The sequence below is a fragment of the Onychostruthus taczanowskii genome, unplaced genomic scaffold (genome assembly GCF_017590055.1).
Source record: "Onychostruthus taczanowskii isolate IOZ18803 unplaced genomic scaffold, ASM1759005v1 scaffold55, whole genome shotgun sequence".
NCBI classification, from domain to species: domain Eukaryota; kingdom Metazoa; phylum Chordata; class Aves; order Passeriformes; family Passeridae; genus Onychostruthus; species Onychostruthus taczanowskii.
The window spans coordinates 830,757-853,204 of NW_024503124.1; the positions used below are offsets into that span (position 1 = coordinate 830,757).

At 44.6% G+C, this 22,448-nt stretch overlaps 1 protein-coding gene across 3 annotated transcripts in view; it reads right to left on the bottom strand.

Annotated features, from left to right (window-relative positions):
• The window catches only part of PLCB4 (phospholipase C beta 4), a 186,483-nt gene that overhangs the window by 53,645 nt on the left and 110,390 nt on the right, over window positions 1-22,448 (bottom strand). For all 3 annotated transcript variants that reach the window (XM_041417199.1, XM_041417200.1, XM_041417198.1), the window contains exons 7-17: window positions 18,184-18,263; window positions 17,567-17,620; window positions 11,794-11,875; window positions 10,998-11,098; window positions 10,312-10,369; window positions 5,609-5,717; window positions 2,807-3,017; window positions 2,138-2,231; window positions 1,565-1,644; window positions 1,030-1,114; window positions 57-147 (exon numbers count right to left, since the gene is read on the bottom strand). In XM_041417199.1, the coding sequence (XP_041273133.1) occupies window positions 57-147; window positions 1,030-1,114; window positions 1,565-1,644; window positions 2,138-2,231; window positions 2,807-3,017; window positions 5,609-5,717; window positions 10,312-10,369; window positions 10,998-11,098; window positions 11,794-11,875; window positions 17,567-17,620; window positions 18,184-18,263 (1,045 nt within the window). The remainder of the gene's footprint in view (window positions 1-56; window positions 148-1,029; window positions 1,115-1,564; window positions 1,645-2,137; window positions 2,232-2,806; window positions 3,018-5,608; window positions 5,718-10,311; window positions 10,370-10,997; window positions 11,099-11,793; window positions 11,876-17,566; window positions 17,621-18,183; window positions 18,264-22,448) is intronic.

Below are 22,448 nucleotides of genomic sequence, written 5' to 3' on the forward strand. Positions count from 1 at the left end.
TCTGTTTGTGGTGATCTGGGCTTTTGTTTATTCACTATTTGACAAACGTTACTTACTCTTTTCTACTTCAGGTTTCAGCCTTTTATTCTTTATGAGAATCTTTCTTCTGAGGTCGTTGGGAGACGGTAAGGCTTTACCTTGTTCAAGCTGTAAAACAATCCAAAGAAAATGCTCAGTAATAACAACAACAGCCGTTTGGCCTCCCTGTCCCTGTTTGGGATGTGGATTTTAGGGCAGTCTGCTCTCCTTCTGCAGAGGTAGGTCAGAGCCCTGCCGTGCAGCAAGCCCTGCGTGCTGCTGTCCCTGCAGCGGGCAGGAAAAGCACAGCTCCAGGGGTGCCAGTGCCAGGAGCCCCCCTGCTGACAGGTAAGGCAGGGCTCTCCTTGCCGTGGTGCCCCAGAGCCTCTGCAGGCTCGGGGAGGCGGCTGAGAGCCTGTGCCGAGGAGCAAGGAGGGTGTGCAGGAGGAGCAGCAAGCACTGAGTACAAGGGGCTCAGTCTGAAACACTCCACGTGCTCGTGAAGGAGTGTCTGCTGTCACCTCCTGCCACAGTGCACCCCAACTCCTGGTGCTTGATTTAACTCTCAATGCACCAGTGGGGTCATGGACCGCAGGGCCCGAGCCGGGCCATCAAACATGCACTGTGCAGCTGAAAGAAGAGGTTTCCTCAGCTGAGACCATGCCATTTATAATTAATTGTTAGAATTAATTGTTTTTAACCAGTGACTGGCAATTTCAGAGTGACCTGCAGAGCTAATGCACGTGGTGTGTTTTATGTAGGTGCTGATATCACACCCCACAGCAAGGGGGGATTTCCCCAGGCTGCTTGCCAGAGCCCTGTACAGAAGAGATTAAAGAAATCAGATAAAGACAAGTTTGTGCCAAAAGCACAGCCACCCAAAACCACTAGTCACTTCTGAAAGCACAGGACTGGCACTGAACAGCACTAAAGGTGATATGACCTCGGTTTGTCATCTCTTTTAAATAAAACTAATACAAAAAATAGAGAGACTGGCACAACATAACATACTGGATGTGTTTCTAGAGGCTGCTTCAACAGGAGATCTCCAAAAAGATCTTCACAGTATTTTGACATCTTGTACTGTTGATATTTGCTGGAAAAGATTATGCCAGTTAATTTTTAAATATAAAAAAGAAATCACTATCACTCAGCATAAAAGAATAATGCTAAGTAATGGAGACATCCCAAATTATATACTGCCCACTTTGTTTCAACTGAGAAGTATTATTTTACTGTAATTATACTGTCAATAAAAGTCTATAATTTGACATAGATGAATTTAACAAGACCAAAAAGGTAGAATAACTGAATCTCACAGAGCTAATGGAACATCCAAATACATTTCACAGCTTTATCACAGATAAAAATATTGCTACTATTAAGCTACATAAAGATTGATTAGTGTATTAATGATATATATTAAGTGACATTCAGTATGCCTGCATATCCCCCCAGTTTTCAAGTATCATATCACAGTATTTTAAACCACATCATCTCTCTCAGACAATACACCATTTAAAAATTAACAACAGGCACTACACACCTGCAGTGATTTTCAAATGAAAGAATGACAGGGTACTCTGATGTAACAAATGCTGTTTCCTTAATGGCTTGAATTACATCCTGCAAAAAAGCCACACCAGCTTACAAGTCAGAATGGACCACATTAAAAACATAAGCAAAGGGATTTTTTATTACCCACCCCACGCTGAGAAATGGAGGGAAATGTGCAAATGAAGAGAGAGGGAGAAAAAACCTTGTTCTTGGTGCCCCCCAGAACCTCCCTGCACCTGCAGCCATCGGGGGGAATTCCCACTCCCACAGGAACCCCTGCATCTTCAGCCTTTTCCACAGCTGAGCAACTCCTCAGGCAACAGAGAAGATATTTATTCTGTGGTGCAAAGAGCCCCAGGGTGTGAAGAAGTGGGGCAAAAGCAGCAAGCCTGCTCCCAAGGCAGAAGGAGCACAGGGCTGGGTGGTGCCCCAAAAGAGCCCCAAAGCCTGGTCCAGACCCCCTGCCCTGTCAGTGCATCCCCCAGGAGCAGCATTCCAGTGCTGAGGAATGAGGGGAGGCTGCCCTGCCTGGGTTCTGCTGGGCTCTGCTGCCAGAATTTACCTTGAAAAGGATGTCGGTGCACATTGCTTTCCCATGGGTTATTATTGGTTCTTGGTCTTCACCTTTGCCATCCCAGCAGTCCAGCTCAACACACCTGACAATCCAAGGAAAATAAATGCAGTGTTTTATTACAGGTGAGCTACCTGGCACATGTTTTAGCAGTGATGGTCAGAGCAGTAAGTTGCAAATCAGTTTTGGGCATTGCACAACCCCTTCTAAGCTGTACACGTGTTATTTCTGTAACTTTGGATACACCACCTTAAACGTGGCATGTGTGAGTCAGTATATTCTCATCTGGACAATAATGCCTTCAGCACTGAGCCACTCTTCTTGTTCTCATTCTAGTAAGTCAAGAAATTAAGCAGGAAATCATACATTTCCTGATTCTCATTAACATATTAACTTTGCCACTATAAAGCAGAAAGCCCTCTGAAATTCTTCAGCTGTCATTCTGAGATCAAACTTTGCTAACTTTCTCACAAACTCTCTCCTTATATCAATTTCTACATTCCTCTGCCTGGAATTGCTTCTGTGAGAAAAACAAGATTCTTAAACAAACACACTAACATATTCACACATTCAATTGTACAAAATATCAACACCAAGGTACATTATGCAGTATTTTTAAAGTATTAGATTCACAAACACGGATTATCTCCTGCTTCCAACCTGCATCCAGCCAAAAGCACTTGTCTGTACATCTCCACTGAAGACTTGCCCCCAAACTGCCTGCCTGTTAAATAGGTATTGTGAGAGGAGCTGATGAAGTAGTGAGCCAGAGGATGGTCCATCTCTTGGTACAACTCCAAACGGTCCAGGAAGACGGGGGCATTTTCATCTGACATCAGGTACCTGCAGAACCCATCGCTGGATATCACACCTGAAGGAAGGAGGAGGCACGGGAGTCACTGCCAGGAGTTTGGAGTCCACAGCACTCCAAGCACCTCAGAGCAGCAATTCCAGCACAAACCTGCTGTTTACACAGGTTCCTGCAGGCAGGCTGCTCTCCCCTGCCCCTGCTCCAGGCTGCCCAGCAGCTGGTGCAATGTGCCATGACATTCCCAGAGAGGCGAACCAAAACCAGCTCCACACCTGAGGTCCGGCTCTCACCACGGCAGAGCTGAGGCACAAAAGGAGGTGAAGAAGGCAAACAGGTGGGGACACCTCCTCAGAACAGTCCCAGCCATGCTGATCTCTGGGACCTTTAAAGTGAGCCTGCATGGGGCAGGTTTCTGTGGCCCTTTCCTCCCCATCACATTCAGTCCCGCGCTACATCGCTGTCACCCAGCTCGTGCAGGGACTGCTCCCCACTGACAGACAGGGCACATGAGAACCTCTGCAGTGCTTCATTCACAAAACATCAGGGAAAGCTGCAACACCCCCCAGTCTGCTGTTTGAAGTACATGTTCATACCTTTGTAAATGAGAACAGAAACCTACAATGGCAATGCACACACAGGCATTCAGAACACGGAATTCGTAACACGTCTCTCTTACCTGTCTGCTGGTCTGTGCTTCAACAGAGTATAAAAAATACAAATCAAGGGGTGATTTTTAATGAACCCAAATTAGGAATAATTACTACAGCAATATCAGTTTTAAAGAGGCCAAGAGTCTGAAAAATGAAAATTATCTGTGATGGGATAGAAGGGATTACTCACAAAGAGCTGCTGCAGGGAATGGTTACCTGGCACGAATTTTGACACTGCTTTCCCTGAATTTATGAACACTAAGCTGTTGTAAAGGCAAGGTTGCAGCAGTCCTATTTTTATTTTCTTTAAATCTATTTTTCTCTAATACAGAGAAGTGGAGTGATCCCAGTTTCCATTCTACTTCTAACTTTCTGAAAAAATCCTCTACTGGAGCTTAAATTTTCTGTGCTTGGTGTCAGCCAGGGGTGAAGTGCTCCAGAATGTTTTACTCAAGTCCTCTCAGCTGATCCTGAGTATGAAAGAAAGGGGGCAAAAGGGAATTTTGGACTTGAAGAATGGTTTTATTTTGTTATCACCACGTACTTCAAAGCTGCAGCACAGCATATCTCAGATGATGCACACTCCTCGTGCATCATCCTGTCCAAAAATGTCACGGCTGGATGGGTGCTCCAGACAGAGCACAGCTGAGGCCCCAGCAGCCTGAGAGAGCTCTGTGTGCTCAGCAGTTCAGACTCTGTGTTTCTCACCAGCTTTGCTGGGCTTTGTGGTGCCCCTGTCTGGTTACTGACCTGCCCAGCAGGGATTGCTCAGCTTTACTCACTGCTGCCCCTGAAATGTCACTGAGGAGGGGTCAGCTGCTTATTGCTGCTGCCTTTTCTATGTTCTTCAACTACATGATTTAGCAAAAAAAAAAAAACAAAAAAAACCAACAAACCAAAAACAACAAATCAAAAACCAACTAAAGGAAAAAAAAAAGTTGTCCTCAAGTATTTTGCTCAACAGCAAAGTTTTATCTAAGAAAGGAAGAAGCTGAAGAGAACAGCCCCTGCTGAGATCCCTGGAGGAACACTGAGAGGGAACTTCTACTGGTTTGTTGTTATTTACTCTCCATAACCCCATCCCTGCAAAAGGTTTTCACATTTATTGAAAACCTGATAGAAATAAAAATCAACCAAAGAGGCTAAATAATTAGCCATGGTTGAATTTTTTTCCCCATTTTAGATTTATTTCCACCTTCAGAAAGTATGTTTTTACACCTTCCATCCTAAGCAGGTGACAGCCACATGAGCACAGCTTCCTGGTGTGAAAGGCTGCCCAGTTTGCAGATCTCCTGGGACACTTCTCCCTGAAAACACACCAGACTGAGGAAAAGGTACAGTCACATTCCAGAAGGGAGGTACAGCATCCCAGGTGCTCATTTTTGATACAGCTGGCACAGATCTTCTGTCAGAAGAGCTTCTAGTGGAAATTGTTCATGTTATTAGAACTTTAATGTTAAAAAAAAAGCAGGATCCTTAAAGAATTTGGAAGTGTGGGGTTTTGTTTTATTGTTTTGGGGGTGAAATTGTGCTGGTGAGTTTTTTATTTATTGAGAAAAATACCTCCCACTTAAAATAGCCAGTTCTGAGCCAGGCTGCTGCCCTCAGGCACTGGAGAGAATATATTGTGGGAAGGTGGATGCACATGGAATTTCATTTTTCTTTGTGCACTTGGCAGAGCCAGGCAGCCTCTGGGCCCTGAGCACAGCCAGGTGCACCCTGCCTTGCTGCTCTGTATTCACTCAATCCCAGCCTGTCCCTTTCCTACCAGGATTTGCAGCCACACTCTAACCTGGCTCAGGGTCATAACCCTTCTAAAAAAATCTGATTGTGAAGGGGAGGTATCTTTTCCAGCAGAGCAGCTTCCTGGTCCAGCACCCTCCACAAGTCCTTGTGCCCAGACCACAGGGACTGCAAACTCCCTTTAAAAGCCTGAAGGCTTCAGAACAAATTCCCCAAATGCCCAAACCCAGTGAACTCTGAATTCCCTCCCCCATTTACCTTTCCTCCTCAAGTCTTCATCTGGCTCATATGTCTCAATTATCTGCAGTGCTCTTTTTGTGTCATAAAAGGGAAATAAAATCTCATTGAGCCGAGGATCTCGTTGGTGCTAAGGTGAGAAAACAAGAGAATTCAGCAAAGCAATATAGTGCATGCCTATCACCCAAGAGCATTTCATTACTGCAGATGAGAAAGAAAGAAGTGGACATTTAAAAAAAAATTTAAAAAGCAGCCCTAAAATTTACAGACTGCTCAACAGCAACTTCAGCATTAGGTAGAAAAAAGAAACCTAGGCAGTTTGATCACAAAAATATTTTTAAAAAAGAAAAATCCAGTGCAATCATATAACTGGTCTTACTGTTGCTTATTCATAAAAATTATGACTGCACATGGAATCTGTGCAAATGAGATGTTGAAAACAAATGGCTTAATGTCCCTTTGTAAATTCTCTCTCTCATCTTTTTTTTTTTTTGCAAAGTGACAGACTTGACTGGTGGCACTGCAAGCATCTCTCCAAAAATGCAAGTCTTACACACTATCTACAGCTAAAGAAAAAAAGTAAAGCTATACTATAAATACAGAATTTGAAATCTGAGTTTAGAAATATGCAAGTACTGGATGATTATTTGTGAATTGTGGAAACATTGTGTTTTTAGCTATTCAAAAACCAGCATAGGTTCTTGAAATACATATGCACAAGAATTCCACAGCATCATCTCTTAATTCACAATCATTTATAATATTAGGATTTCATAATATGTGCTATGTTTAGGTACAATTTAGCAGGGATTTCTAATAGACTAAAAAAAAATCAGATTTTTTTATGTTTTCACTTTATAGTGTGCTATGTAACTTTGTTTTTTTCTCCGTGCTGGATTAGAGCTGCACACTGTGTGCCTGATTCTCCGTTGAAAGAAATTGAAGACCAGAATTGATGGAGTAGTGGCATGTAAGCAGATACAACAAAACAAAGAAATAAATATGACTGTGAAAACACTCTTTTACCCCAGAAGGTGCAGAGTTTCCAAGCTTTAGGTTGAGCAGAATTCAGAGGTGTAAGAGGCCACCCCCATGCAGGCAGTCAAGGATGGTGGTGACATGGCTCACACAGCACTACCAGCATTTGCTGTAATTCCTTATTGGGAAACTTCTATAACAATTTATTTTTTTCCACAAGAAAACTAATATCCAATCCAGCCTCTTTTCTTACAACCAATCCAACGGTGGTTGTGCTTAATAAACTGCAAGCAGTGACAAGCAGTGCCCACTGAAGGCTGCAGCTAGGGAGGGGTGTCCCAAGGGAAGCCTCCGGCGGTGCGCAGCATGTGAACACAGCAGGCTTGTCCAGGCTGTGGGGATGCCCAGGAACACTCAGACCCAACACCACGGACAGCACACGAGGCAGGACACACCAACAGCACCACAGCAGCATGCAGCAGCTCCACGGGGACAAAGGACAGGCTTTGCAGCCTCGGTGACAAAACAGCTCCTCCAGAAATGGTCGGAAATGGTAGGGAAGGTTCTTTGCTCAGGAAAAGGGCTCTCCCCACTCGCTTCCTTCTACACTTAGTAATGAGCAAACAGAAGAAAATAAATGGGATAAAGCAAAAAGTCTCCTCTTGAGAAAAAGTCCCAGAGTTACCAGAAGGAGCTGAGAGCAAAATATTCTTCCAGTAGCAGTGATCACTGCTCATTATTGATCCTCCAGCGGAGCAGAAGGGTATGCTCACATTCTCTTTGTTTAAAAAACAGAGTTGGCAGCAAATAAAGATCTACTTTAAAAAAGTGATAATGCTCTTAAGTGTCTCTTGGGGAAACGTTCTGCACCCAGAGCTTGGTGGCACAGGGAACTTGTGTTTTGTTTTCGCCAAAACCTGAAGTGTGACATTTCATCTCAGGAGAGAACAAAGTGCAACAAAGCTGTGTGTGGCTGTCCTGGCTACCCCACCAGGCAGGGCACCTCAGAGCAGGCATCCCAGCCATCCCAGCTCACCATCCCAGGTGAGCTGACTGGGAACAAGGGGAGCAAGGGTGCCCAGAGGGTCTGCAGGGAGAGAAAAGCTCACTGAGCCTGCCCAGCCCCTCGGAGCGGGCACAGACCGAGACACAGCTCAGTGCACTAAAACCAGCTCTAACTAAAACCAGCATCTGCCCTGGGGTGGGGAGAAGGCCCTTTTGGGGAGATGAACAGCTGGGGGATGGAGAGAGGGAGTGGGAAGGAGGGAGGAAGAGGAAGAAACTGGAAGGGAGAGAGGGAGGAAGAGCAAGGACTTGGGAATAGGAAATGATCTCCCCATACCTGCCTCCCAAAAGAATGGATGAGTGCTGCTCAGACTACTGGAAATTCCATTTAAACTGTTACTTGCCCTGTTATTTTATTGCTGTAAATGAATTGCAGGAGCAAATCTCAGTGGTAGTGATTTCAGTCCCTTTTCTACTATATTTCCTTTTTTTTTTTTTTCTTTCCCAAAAGCTGACTTTAAAAATAGGAGATCTAGACAAAACACTCAGTGCATGACAACAATTAAGTTTCTAAAAACTTCCCAGAAGCTTTAATACCGAAGCACCATTAAATCATCCGTCAGCCAGCAGCATTTAAAAGTCAAATAGAGACAGGAGTTTGGAAAAACTCCAGGAAAGCTGCTCACTCTCCTCTCATCCCCAGTAACATATCTTCATGCTCTCTTAAAAACCCATAACACTTGGAGCTTCTGCAGCATGCCTTGGAGGTTACTTCAAAATAATTTAAGTTAAAGAGTCTGGTGAAGAGTTGCTCTGCCAAGGAGCTCCCCTCTCCTGTGCAATGATAATAACCTTTTGATATCTGCCAGCATCACACACCACTGCTAACTGCATTGCTGGCCAGCAGGCAGGGGGACAGAAATGATCCCTCCAGGAGGCACATTCCAGCTCCTTTTGTGCCTTTCAGATGGTGACCGAAACTTTAAACTCTGCTTGGAGGCCAGAAGACCTCCAACACAGCCCAAAGGCATTGGTTCAGTCACCAGAATAAATGTCCTTCCCTAGAAAAAACACTTGAGTCATTTTTGCCAGCTCTGGTTCTGAACCAAAGGGGCCCACCACAGGATTCCCAAGTGCAAAATGTATTTTGTCAGTATGAATGTAGTCAACAAGATGCATTTTTCCCCAATACTACCTATAATTTTCCCCAATAATACTTATATTTACCGATATAAAATAATGCTTCTAATTCTGTAAAAAGAACTGCTAAAGACACACAAAATTGAGAGCACAGCAACTCAATTTTTCAATCAGTTACTGGAGATAGGGGGTTTCAATTTTAAATTTAAATCAATTTTAAAATAAAGATAAAACAGAAATTTACCTGAAAATGAAGAGTGACACTAAAGAAATCTGAAGTTAACGTGGTTTAAAGTGGGGATGGGGCCGTGTGCCTCAAGCACATGGAATGTAGAATGCACCTAGCACTACAGGTGAGCTGGGCTGAGGTGCTGTAAAGGATGATTTACCATTTAAATCACAGCTCTGCCCTTTCTCTCCCAGTGCAGAAGCAAGGATGACAAGCCTTAGCTCTGACCCCAGCCCTGCAAACACTCAGACACTGAACTGTGGAAATAGCTGTGATCAAAGGATGTCTCACAGCAGTAAGCCTTGCCAACAGATATGAACTAAAGCCCCAAGTATGTAACCCCAGCTATGTAATCAAGCTGGTAATCTTCTCTCTCTTTTCTTTTTGAATACCCTTTCTACAAGTAATTCAGGTTTAGTGAAGAGTAAGGCACATGTTCTGTACTGAAAAATAAAATTATATTCTAAATTTGATATATAGGGAACTTACAGCTTGGATCTTCAGACTGAAGTATCCAATAAATAAATGTGTATAAATATATATAAACATATTTAAAACTGAACTATAACTAGTAAAGCAATTTTAGATGGAGAGATTTTTTTTGGTAATGCACATAAAAATGTCACATAGTGAGGCTGGCAGCTCCCCGTGTTGAGGATGACAATAATCTACTGGTACAAAACCCAGTGGGATGTGTCTGTTTCCCATGGGTGTGCTCTTGTCAAATCCACATCCTGCATTTATTGCTGGAATTGCCAACGAGCTGGTTTTCTATAACTTACTGTGCTTTAGGAATAGAAAAGAGCCAAGCCCACACTGTTCATTGAACTACTTCACACACTCGTGATGCTTTTGAGAAATGCTAAATACTTCTGCCAACAACTGAATTCTGGAAATACAGCAATAAAAATATTTCCTCCTCCTATTCTGCACACATGATATTTTAAAAATCACATACAATCACTTAAAATACCCTCTCAGCTCCTAGATGTGTAACAGATTGAAATACTGCTCCTGAGGAGAATCAAATACCTGTTTGCAAACACCTACTTCAGGTTTTCTGCTATTCTAGAAGGACTAGCAGATATATTTGGCTACAGGTAAAAGAACTGCCTGCAATCCAGCACTGGGTGCATTTCAGTGGAATGGAACAGCATAAACAGCACAAAACACACAGGACACACAGCACAACACAGCAACAAGCAGCCAAGAGACACAGCTGGAGGCCGAGGAGAGGAAAGCAGAAGGGCACAGGGGCTGGATTTTGCCCTGGATGTTCCCAGCAGGTCAGGAGCACAGCAAAGCACAGCACGGGGCATGCAACAGAGCTGCAGACAGACTGGGAGGGGAGTTAATGTATGAAAAAGCTTACTTCGTTTAGAAAGCTCACTAATTGGTCTACCGTTAAATAATCAGTTTTGTCTCCATTGCTGAAAAGGAATTTATTAGAGAATGTGAGTTTTTGTACACGATGCTACAGTAGGTATGATTTACATGTTGACATTGTTGATACTTTTAAAACCACCTCCTATCTTGTACTTGAACCTAGCTGCATAATCCCAAAATGAACAGTCACAGAAAACATGCTAACTGTCTATGCTTGCACAATATACCCCCCACAACATACCTTCCTACCCCTGAACAAACATTACAGCATAAAACAACATGTAAGTCCTCCAGCTGAGAATAAATTTAGTAAAGAAACTTTTCAAACTTCAAATTTCTTACTTAATTTAATTAGTTCACATACTGTGTTAATCACCTAAAGGAGCAAGTTAAAAATTACAGTAGTTAGTAAAGCCAATGCAAAAAAAAAAAGTAAGTTTCAGGTACTTTAACTCATGTAAAAGTTGCTCTAAAATACAGAGTGAACTTTTACATTAACAGTCAGAGAAGGGAGGAAGGGGTAAAACACAGACTGGAGCTCGTTCTAAAGTACTGCTGATGCTACTAGGATTCAAGGGCAGATACATCTTACAGTGTTCTGCAACTATTAGTTATGGACTAAAAATACAACAAAATGTCTTTAAAGCGAGATTATATGAAATTTGAACTTACATCTTCTTAAAGAGGTCCTCTATGTCAGTTCGGGGACATATCTTTTGGGTAAGCTCATAAAATTTCTCATAAGTAAAAGCTGCAGGCTCAATTTCATCATTCTGCAATGAAATGCAAAGGTACATTTATCCAGACAAGAGAGCTTATGTGCTCTTTTCCCAAGAGAATATCTTATATCAGAAAAAAAGCAACTGAGAACTGGTTTAGCTCCGTCCCAAGTATAAATTTACCTGGTTTCTTTGGTACTCTCCCAAAGTAATTCTAAGTTCATCTTTATGGCAGATCTGTTTGATGTGCTTGTATTGTAACCTCACTGTAACAATAATTCTACACAAACACAGAGCTGGAAAACACTCTATTTTTCTTCTGAAGCTGGAAAAAAAACCCAACCAACCCAAACCCCAAAAGTTCAAGCTGTCACCTCTCAGGGGCTGCTGGCAGGGGCTCCCACTGCTAGTGGGACAGAGCTGGAGAGCAGCTCTCCAAAGGAGGGGAGTCCAAGAAATTCAACAAAACAATCTATTACATGCATATTTTGTGCTCATATGCTTAGCATAAATGAACAAAACGTAGTTTGTGACAGAAAAGAAGGGAAGCCTCCCGCAGGAGGTTTAAGGACCTCTGCGCCATACAGATTTAATTACATTTTGGCTCTAGTAAACAACCTCCAGCATCAGTAAGTGACACGCAGTAGGCAAGCTTTTTGTGATGCAAATGGCTTCGATTGCAGCTCCAAACGTGGATGAGTCAGCACCTTATTAGAACACAAAACCAGCTATTCACAGCCACTAAATACCTTTCCGCTGGGAAGACCCAATTCCTTCAGCGCCTGGAAAATCACTTTTTCCGTTTTACCTGATGCAAAGGTTCTGGTTATGCTACAACAAAAAAGAGTGGAGAGACAAAACCAGAGAAACGTCAGTCATTTTCACACAATCAGCTCTCTGTGGCTTCAGCGGATGATGCAGCAGCCCCGGGGAAGAGCGCGGTGCAAGAAGCGCTCCGAGCTGCAGAGAGCAGCCCTGCAGGAACATCCCAACACCAGCTCAAACACGAGGCGCTCCGAGCTGCAGAGAGCAGCCCTGCAGGAACATCCCAACACCAGCTCAAACACGAGGCGCTCCGAGCTGCAGAGAGCAGCCCTGCAGGAACATCCCAACACCAGCTCAAACACGAGGCGCTCCGAGCTGCAGAGAGCAGCCCTGCAGGAACATCCCAACACCAGCTCAAACACGAGGCGCTCCGAGCTGCAGAGAGCAGCCCTGCAGGAACATCCCAACACCAGCTCAAACACGAGGCGCTCCGAGCTGCAGAGAGCAGCCCTGCAGGAACATCCCAACACCAGCTCAAACACGAGGCGCTCCGAGCTGCAGAGAGCAGCCCTGCAGGAACATCCCAACACCAGCTCAAACACGAGGCGCTCCGAGCTGCAGAGAGCAGCCCTGCAGGAACATCCCAACACCAGCTCAAACACGAGGCGCTCCGAGCTGCAGAGAGCAGCCCTGCAGGAACATCCCAACACCAGCTCAAACACGAGGCGCTCCGAGCTGCAGAGAGCAGCCCTGCAGGAACATCCCAACACCAGCTCAAACACGAGGCGCTCCGAGCTGCAGAGAGCAGCCCTGCAGGAACATCCCAACACCAGCTCAAACACGAGGCGCTCCGAGCTGCAGAGAGCAGCCCTGCAGGAACATCCCAACACCAGCTCAAACACGAGGCGCTCCGAGCTGCAGAGAGCAGCCCTGCAGGAACATCCCAACACCAGCTCAAACACGAGGCGCTCCGAGCTGCAGAGAGCAGCCCTGCAGGAACATCCCAACACCAGCTCAAACACGAGGCGCTCCGAGCTGCAGAGAGCAGCCCTGCAGGAACATCCCAACACCAGCTCAAACTGAGGGAGGGCTTCCCCCAGGGCGCTGGGGTACAGAGCCAAGCACAGCGCTCTTTCTGGCTCTTGGAGCTGTGTGCTGGCACAGGTGACTCTCCGGGAAGGAGACTCCCGTGGTCACTCCTGCCCGCGGTGCCTTCCCTTCCATCCCAGGCATTAACCTGGAGGCTGTTCCCCAAGGCAGCTTCCCTCCTCTTTCCTTTCCGGCCCTGCTGCTATCAGACCCCCGGCAAATCCCTTCCCTGCTGCAGGGCTCCCTCTGGATGCTCCCTGACCTGCCGGCCACTGAGAACAACACAAATCCCTGTCCCAGCCCTGCTGCACAGACCCTCCCGGCTGCCACTGCAACATCCCAAAAACTGCTGAGCGTCCTGCTCCTTCCCAAAGCACGGCTTCTCCACGGTCTCGCTCGGAAGGAGATCAATCCCGCGGAAATGCACGGTTTGGTGTGACTGATAGCAGAGTGCTCTAGTTCTGGTTCCATCTGAGAAGAGTCAGAATAATCCCTGGTGTGGAAGGGGGGATCCAACCCTGGCAGCTCCCCTGTCTTCTGCTCAGGGGAGAGAGAACCTTCATCCTGCACCCAGGGCGTTCTAACAAAAGCTTTCACTGCTGGTAAGAACGTGCTGCTCTTCACCACCAAGCCAGACAAACACTTGCTGAGACTTTTAGTTAATCTCATGCACGATAAATAATTTCACTTGGCAAGAGACCTGAAACAAATTGTGGCTGCTATTTGTTGCCATAGCAATTCATGGTTGTTTTATTCTCCAAAACACTCTAAACTGCCTATGTAAATATTTTCATACTAATAAAATTAAGATCAGGAAGTGAAAATATCTAAATGATAAAAAAATATTTTAACAAAACTTAGCCATGTTTTTCTTCTTACTGGGTCCTTACAGCAGTTAGATTTCTATGTCCCTATTTAGGCATCTAAGTTAGCTGTTTAATTTTCCAAAGCTGATAAGTACCAAGATATTTTCACTAAAATATAGACTGAGTTTAACTTTAGGCATTTGTTTCTTAAAAAAATCCTCAGGCATCTATTTTTTCTGCTAATTCTAAACCACAGAGTAATGTTAGCTCTACAATTTACAACCTATTTCCAGCCCTGTAAATTTCTATGTCTTTTGTAATGAATTGGACTCCAATAATAAATACCCTGTAAAACATGTAATATTGGTGTAAGTAATTAATCAGATGTGTGCCAAGATTCCACGGCTGCAGGGAACTTACTTTTGATGCCAAATGTATATTTTTTTATTTCACAAAAGCTGACAGCAAGCACAGCAGTAATTTGTAATGACAGCAGCAGTGCAGAGGAGATTGCATGAATCAAAAAAGATTGTCAAAATACAGTGTGACACGTTCATTTTGCCCAGGCTATTGCAAATAAAACCGCTTTTCCTTCTATCAGAAGAGACTCCACCCCAGCAGATTTACATTCATCTTGACACCTACGGGTGTTTACTCCTCGTGTTCCACCTGCAGTGTTTGGGGCTCATGTTAACGTGCCAGTGCACTTCCTCATAAATACTGAAAATACTCCCCACCTCTGGAACTGAGGATGTGACTCTACTGTGCTTGTTGATGGATTAAATGACTTGGTTACTTCTGACCTTCAGCACTTTCCAACCAGCACCTCAAAAATCAAGCCAGCAAAATCAATCTTCTACCATGGCTCCACTGAATTTACCAGCTGGGCTTGACCTGCCTACACTGTACAGGAAATTCTCTAACTTTGATTAACAACCACCACTGAAGTATTGCAACAGATTTCTTCCAGACACTCTGGAGTAATTGATATGAAACACACTTAAAAAAACTCTGCTTTCAAATTAACTTAATTAAACTACTGAAAAACAGATTTAAGTCCATTTGTCATAGCTGAGCTCTTTCTTTTTTTACTATATATTTTCATAGTTAGAACCTAAACTTGCTTGAACCCTTTTAAATGTAGTTACACAAAGGGAGAAGCATAGTGTGAGCAAAGCTAATTTCTAACCAGGCTCTAGATGAGCAGGTGCAACTCACTCACATAGAAAATAAATTTTCTGCCAGCAGAAAGCTGAAGAAACCAAGCAGATTTTTTTTCTTTACAAATGCTGACCTGTTTACTCATCAGTAGTGTTAAAATCTGAGCACACAAAATATCTTACAAATGCCATGCCTTTGTAAGAGCTGTAAATGTCATTCTAGACTCAGACTGCTAAAATTTATCAAAGCCCAAACGGCAGAGCTGCTACTCCCCTAAGTTTTTCACACTGCTAACAGCCAGCATTTCTTCTCTCCCAAACACAGCACATCAACAGCAACAGACCTACACCCCAGAATGCATTAAAACCCAAAAGTGGCCTGAGAAAAATCTTTGTGACTTTGCAACTCCCAACTGCACAGCCAAGGAGTCACGAATATTTTGGCATTTACCACCAACAGCCTGAGGAGTGTCACCTCCTCAAGGCTCATCACTCCCTGTGGGGGACAGTTGCAAAATTTGTTTCAAGCTTGGGAGGAAATGCAGGGAGCTCTGATTCTGCAGGTGAGGGTTTTTTTTGGTTTTTTTTGGTTTTTTTTTTTTTTTCCCCTTGGTGTTTTACTGCACCTCTGTGTAAAAATGAAATACAGGTGGATCTTGTGACACACATTCCTGTGGCTGAACAGAGCTGCTGGGGGTTCTGTTCCTGAGAGAGAAACCCTCCCATCTGTATCCCAGAGCTACAGCAATTGCTGCAGCAGCAGCAGCAGGAGGAGGAGGAGGAAGCAGGGCTGAATAAATAACAGTGCATTCAAACAGGTTAAAGGGAAAGGTCAGCTGGAGGGGAAGCACCAGTGGTTTAAACCCGTGCAAGAGGCACTGGGGGAAGCTTGGGGAGCAAATGTGAAGCTTTGGTGGCCCCTGCAAGGCAGAGGCACTCAGCTCACACTGCCCAGGGCTCCCTGGCTTGCCTTCCAGACACAGTCCCTGCAGCAAGGGCCATGGCAGAGGGGGAGGCAGTGAGCCCCGTGCCAGGCTGAGCCCTGGGTGTCTGTGTCCCACCCAGGACAGCAGCTCCTGCTGGCCCAGGCAGCCCCATGGCCTTGCCACCCTGCCCCGGCGCCCTGGCTCCCCCTCTTCTCCAGAGCAGCTCTGCAGAGCACACTGGCTTTTCCTCTCCTCCATTCCTACTCCTTCTCACTGACTCTCCCCATCCTCTGAGTGGGTCACACCCCACTTCCCTGTGAGCCCCAAAAATGTGCCACATTTCACCCAGACCAAGACAGCACATTCCTCGGAGTACCCAGATGCAAAGGAGATTCAGCTCCGTGGAATAGCAAATCCCTCACAAATTTATAAGCAACCTTCTTTTACAATAAATTGAACTGCTAGGGACTGATCTATGTTAGCCTGTAAATAGTGCAAATTCAGATTTAAAGATTTAAAACACTGGACCCAGTGAACTGGATTTTTAAGCAACAGCCAGCCTGCACACACAAATCAGTATGCTGCAGCCCAACAGAGAGAATTTACGCCTCACCAAATGTGATGTAAAATATTTAAAGGCAGAAACAGTTTCAGACAAGGTAGCACACCGTAAATTCACGCTGCGGAGTAGGGCTCTGTGTTCAAGCACAGGCATAAAGCTGTAAAGTCCTGGAGATGGATTTGTCCCTGTGGCACTGTCCCTCCTCGCTCCCCTCCAGCTGATGGCACTCCTCGTGGGACTCCTGCAAGGAGGAGCCCCGGGGCAGCTGAGGAATGAGCAGGGACTGGCCAGGTGAGAATGGAAGGGGAACACCCTGAAGCAGCTGCAACACTGGGTCATGAAGCTAAAGAAGCCTGGAGAGCAGCAGGGCAGGCCCTTTGTCTTTTTGCAGATCCTACAGATGCAAAGTCCTCTTTTCCTCCCTTGGAAAACAAAGAGTTGTGTGGGGCTTATCTTACAAAGTCGTCCCCCTTGCTCCCTTCTGTGAGCTCCTCTCCACGGAAAAGCAGCGCGCCCCAAAAATCGGGTTTGCATGTGCTTTGTGAAGAGAAAAGCAGCTCAGTGTAGGGGCAGGAGGGGAGTCCCAGAGCAGGAGGGGGAGCACCACTGCCGAGGCAGAGGACTGAAAAGCAGTCACCTGCAATAGTTAATAGCTGAGCAGAAGGAAAGAGGCTGTTCTGGCCTTGCTGCTCCCAACAAGTAACCCAACAGTTCATTTACCATGTGGACAAACCCAAATATTATCCTGGGGGTTCCCATAAAAGCAGGAGCATTTTTGGCAGACACACATAAGTCTCTTTTACAGGAACTGCAGTTTAAAAGCACCTTTTTGTCCTCTACTTAACGGGCCTGCAAGCTTTTATGGCTCTTTTTTAAAAGTACTTTATCAAATTTTACAACTGAAAAACCCATCCCAGAGTTCGAGGAATGTCAGGCTGAGAAATCTGATGCTCTTAGCTCTAAGTGACTTTGAAAACTGTTAGAAGAACTCATATCTTTATAATGGACTGCAAAAAAAAATATAAATTACTAGGCTGATAAAAAGTCCTGCCTAGCTTACCAAGGAGGGCAGGTAAGAATATCTAGTTCTGTACTTACTCTTACATATATATTAGTAGTAACTTTTATATTATATTCCATTATTAAGCCACATGATTTTATTAAACTTATAGAACTAGGAAGTGAAAAAACCTCGAGCTCCCCGATGTGCTTACCTCCGAACTGGAATTTTCCCATTTGTGTTTGTTAGAAAGGCCAGCTTCATCCAGCTGAAATTAGGAATGAAATATTTTTAAAATACTGTTTATTAAAATTGGGGTCTAGATGCTTATGTTTAACTTGTTGCCATGTCTGCTAAATGCGTACAAACAAATAATTGTTCTGCAATAAAACCATTTTTCTGTAACCTTTTAGTGCTTGAGGCGGGGCAGTTCTTTAACTGTAAAGGCAAAAAGCAGCCCAAAAAAATCAGTACAGCAATTAACACCAGTGTGAAGATGAGAAAGACTCACGGGGTTTTGCTTGCATATGCATCAAAGAAAAAACAAACCAGCCAATAATTAAAATATACAGTGCAATAAATCAAATGAACAGTTATAAATTCTCCTGCAATTTCTCCTGGGCAGGTGCCAGATATAGCCTTGAGACATCTTTGGTCTCAAAAAAGACAAACTCTTAACTCATTTGGCACCATTTTCTTTTTGACATTGTTTTGTAAATGTCAAACTACATAAAGCAACCTTTCTTTTTTTTTTTTTTTTTTCCAATTCCACCAAGGAAAACACAAGGACAGAGAAATAAAGGAGAAAGAGGAAGAAAGAAAGTAACTTACTGCTTCTTGAGACACGTCATTGGGCTGACATTGTTAGCTCTGAAGTTATGTATGATGGATCCAAGCCCTTCTACCCATTGCTGGAAAACACAAGAACACCAAACCAGCAAATCAGCAAAACTCCAGAGGGAAGAAGCAGGCAGCTTTGGCTTGGGGGAATCCTCCTTGAAGCCACGGGAAATGTTAGCTGCCTGTGCTGAGGAGAGAGCTGCCAGGTCAGAGCCCACAGCACGGCAAAGCCAGCCCCATCTCACCCATCTTACATCACTGCTCGGCCTGCACCCGGCACAGGGACCGTGCTGCCCGTTCTCCCAAATGTGGGAGCAGCAGTGCCAGTCCCTCCGTGTGCTGCCAGCCAAGGCAAGGCATCACTGACTCCATTTCTGCCCTGTGTGAACACTGCCTCCCTTCCGGGGCAATAGCAGCTCTTCTGAGCTGATGTTTATTTATGTGAGCCTCCATTTCTATCCTGTGTGAACACTGCCTCCCTTCCGGGGCAATAGCAGCTCTTCTGAGCTGATGTTTATTTATGTGAGCCTCCATTTATGCCCTGTGTGAACACTGCCTCCTTTTGGGGGCAATAGCAGCTCTTCTGAGCTGGTATTTATATTTATGTGGGCCTCCATTTCTATCCTGTATGAACACTGCCTCCCTTTTGGGGGCAGGGGCAATAGCAGCTCTTCTGAGCTGGTATTTATTTATGTGAGCCTCCATTTCTATCCTGTATGAACACTGGCCTCCCTTTTGGGGGCAATAGCAGCTCTTCTGAACTGATATTTATTTATGTGAGCCTCCATTTCTATCCTATATGAACATTGCCTCCCTTCTGGGGCAATAGCAGCTCTTCTGAGCTGATATTTATTTATGTGAGCCTCCATTTCTATCCTGTATGAACACTGCCTCCCTTCTGGGGGCAGGGGCAGTAGCAGCTCTTGCTGAGCACCACCATCCAATGTGTGAGGACGTATTCCACTGGTCCAGTTTAGAAAAGGAATGAAATAAAACATCAATAACCTAGAGGAGGCACAACTGCTCTAACACCCTGTCACATATTCAAACCCTGCTTGTTTTCATCCTTAAAATGCACAACATTCCAAATAATCCCTGGGATGACTTCCAGCCAACAGCAGCATTACAGCACTTCCTTCTGTAATTCCTCTTTTAGGGATGTGTTTTTCTGCTGTAGCCTGCACCCCAGCCTTGCAGAGCTGCAGAGAAGCAGCTTAAGGCTTCGGCCCTGACATGAACCCCCACTGATTTCAGCAAGAACCCTGGCAGGAAAAAGCCATGGCAGGAGGAAAAAATGGTAGTGCTACAAGCCAAGTTCCATCTCAATTATGCCATTGTAACACTAGGATTACTCAACTGATAATTTACCCTGGTGGAATTGAGATGGGATTTGGTCCACTGCTAAACATTAACCTTGGGAATAAAGGAGCTTTTTGCCTCTGGCCAAATGCTGTGCATGCAGCTTGAGCTGCCTTGGGCAGCATCCAGAATATGACACTCATAAATAGATGCAGATGAGTGTATTTTTCTTTTCATGAATGAGTGCTGTACATCTGCGAGACAGATGAAAAAAATCATGATTTATACTGGAGGAACACTAGCCTCTTTGGGAAATGGCATATTGTAAACTGCAGGCAGCAAATCCCTGGGGTTAAACCAAGGTCTGAGGTGTCAATTCAACAGATAAGCAACACACTTAATGAGACCCCTGTACTCGTGAAATGTTAAATCTGCTTTGCTTTAGGAAAAGCAGTCACTTATTAAGACATGTGTTAATACTTAAGTGTTCTTTTTTAAGTTACCTTTTAAGTAAGTACTGCATAAAATATTCATTTAAAGAGATCAAGAGTGTGTCTGAGCATCATTGAAAAACAGAACTACCACTTATGAAAAAAGGTAGCATTTGGGGGTTTCTTAGGTGTGGTTTTGGGCTTGGGAACAGCCCCCCAGTAAGAGTCTGCCCTCCCATCTCCCTTCCCCCAGCTGCCTGAGTAAGATGATTTTGTAGCCATAGGCTGAAGGGACTGCCTAGGAAGATGAAGAAAGCAAGGCTCATGGGGCAAGATAATATTCTTTATTAGAACTGATATAACTAGAAACCACTGACAGATTTAGGAAACACTGATGTTTTCCTACAAATGTTCCCTCACCTCAGATGAGAAAAGAATGGTGCTTGTGAAAATTCCAGGGTAAATGCCTGAACAAATCTTACACTGATTTCAACTTCTTAGAACTGTTGAAATTCAACTATCGTCAAGTGCCTGCCTTTGGGGTTTGTGGTTTGTTTGGATTTGGTTTCTTTTGGGTTTGGGGTGTTACTGGCTAGTTTGATTAGGTGTTTGTTTGTTTTTGTTGTTGTTTAAACCAATTAAATGTAACATTCCTGCTGCACTACCACTACACAAACATTTGTCCTTGTATGATCTGCATTGGTCTGCAGCCCTTCAAAACTCCTCAGCCTTCCAACACTGACCCAACCACTCAGTGGCCTATTCAATGCAAAAAAAACCTTGCAGAAATTAAATTACACCAAATGCACGTTGGGAATAAGCTGCAGGCTTTTTGCCATTTTTTTCCTGCCAAAAAACCACCACTGGTGCAGTGCTGACCATATCAGCATTTCATTTGGAGCTAACACTACAGATCCATTCTGATTTGAAGGCAATGGATTGAAACTACACCAGATACAACAAAAACTAACATTTAAAAGCAAGGCTGGCCAGCACTCAGCCCTGGAGTTACTTCTGCTCCTCTAGAAGAGCTGCCAAAAGGAACACTGCTAGAAAAAAGCAAGTGAAGAGAGAAATCAATTCACTAAGCACTTCCCAAGTGATTTTTTTTTGCAGGAGTTGTCATGATGGTTCCCACTTTAGAGGTCTCCCTAACCTTTTTTCGGTGTTAATGCCCTTCCCTGACAGAGATGCCAAGTCAGGAATTGCACTCCCTCGGAGCAAAATAGCACAAACCTGCAGGCAAACACTGATGAGCCACAAGAGCATCACACTGCTGCTGGCAGCAAGCAGAGGGACCCGAGAGCCTCTGTCCAGCTCCAAACAGCTCCACGTTGGTGTGATGGGCCCTGGGCAGGAGGTGGCAGCTCCAGAGCCCCCTGCCATCTGCTCCCCCTGAGACAGCAGCACCTGGCTGCCTGCCCCTGGCTTTGGGCCACAGCAGCTCCTGCAGTGCACATCAGACACTGCCCACGGCCGTCAGCTGGGCCCACATCAGCCAGGAATACAAAGAAAAACAAATTCAGCAACACATCCAACACTGTCAGACTTTTTGTCCCTCTGAGCTGGAGCAGTCTCCAATTAATACTGCCTTCATACTTGCTTTTAAAGCACTGTGATCCAGTGCACAGATACTACAAAATTCAATATCAAGCAGGCAGTATATTGCTTTCCTGACAACAAATCATTCCCAGATTTAATGTACACTTGTCTGGTGACCTTGCAGGAGGGATGAAAGAAGGGCTCAGGGTTTTCTCAGCTAACACACAGACAAATACAGCAGCAGCCTTGCTTGTATCCTATGAGAGCACCCCTTAATTTAGAGATGAAGCTGAAAGACCTGTACATCTGCCTACGTAACAGGGATAAAGATCCTCAGTTCTCTTCTTTCATCCTCAGCATTTTCAAGTCACTACCTGTGCAAAGGATGAAAATCCTATAAAAAGTGGAATTCTGAAATGAGGTATAGAGGAGGCACCTTGGTCTTAGAAAAAAAAATGTCTTTGATAGAAATCAGGGTACATTGGATTCTTACTGATGCTAGTGCTGAATATTTTCCAATTTTCAAAATATGGTTCAGTACCTTTAATCTGTTGAGGAAACTGCTGCATGGCTCCCTATACACAAATATTATTCCAGATTCATAGAGGGATCTGGGCCCTGGTATCTAATCCTAGAAAATGAAGAGCCATGAAAAGAAACAAAACCAAACACCAGTGCACCTTAAGCTCAGACCCCCTTAGGCTGACACAAATGGCCAAGATCTACACTGCAGGCTGGAACAAGCACTGTGCTGTTTTTCTCTGACAAGATCAAACACTGTCAAACATCTCTAGAAGGAGAAGGAGCAAGAAAAATCAATCAAAGAAGCACTTTCTTAGCCTGAGCTGGCTGACTGAAATGCTTCTGAGGCACTTAGTGACCCTGTGCTAGCTGAGGTTCGCCGATGAAACACGGCCACAACCGGCAGGGTGCACAAATAAGCTCGGCCTTTCAGCTCTACTTTAGCCATCAACCTTTCATTTA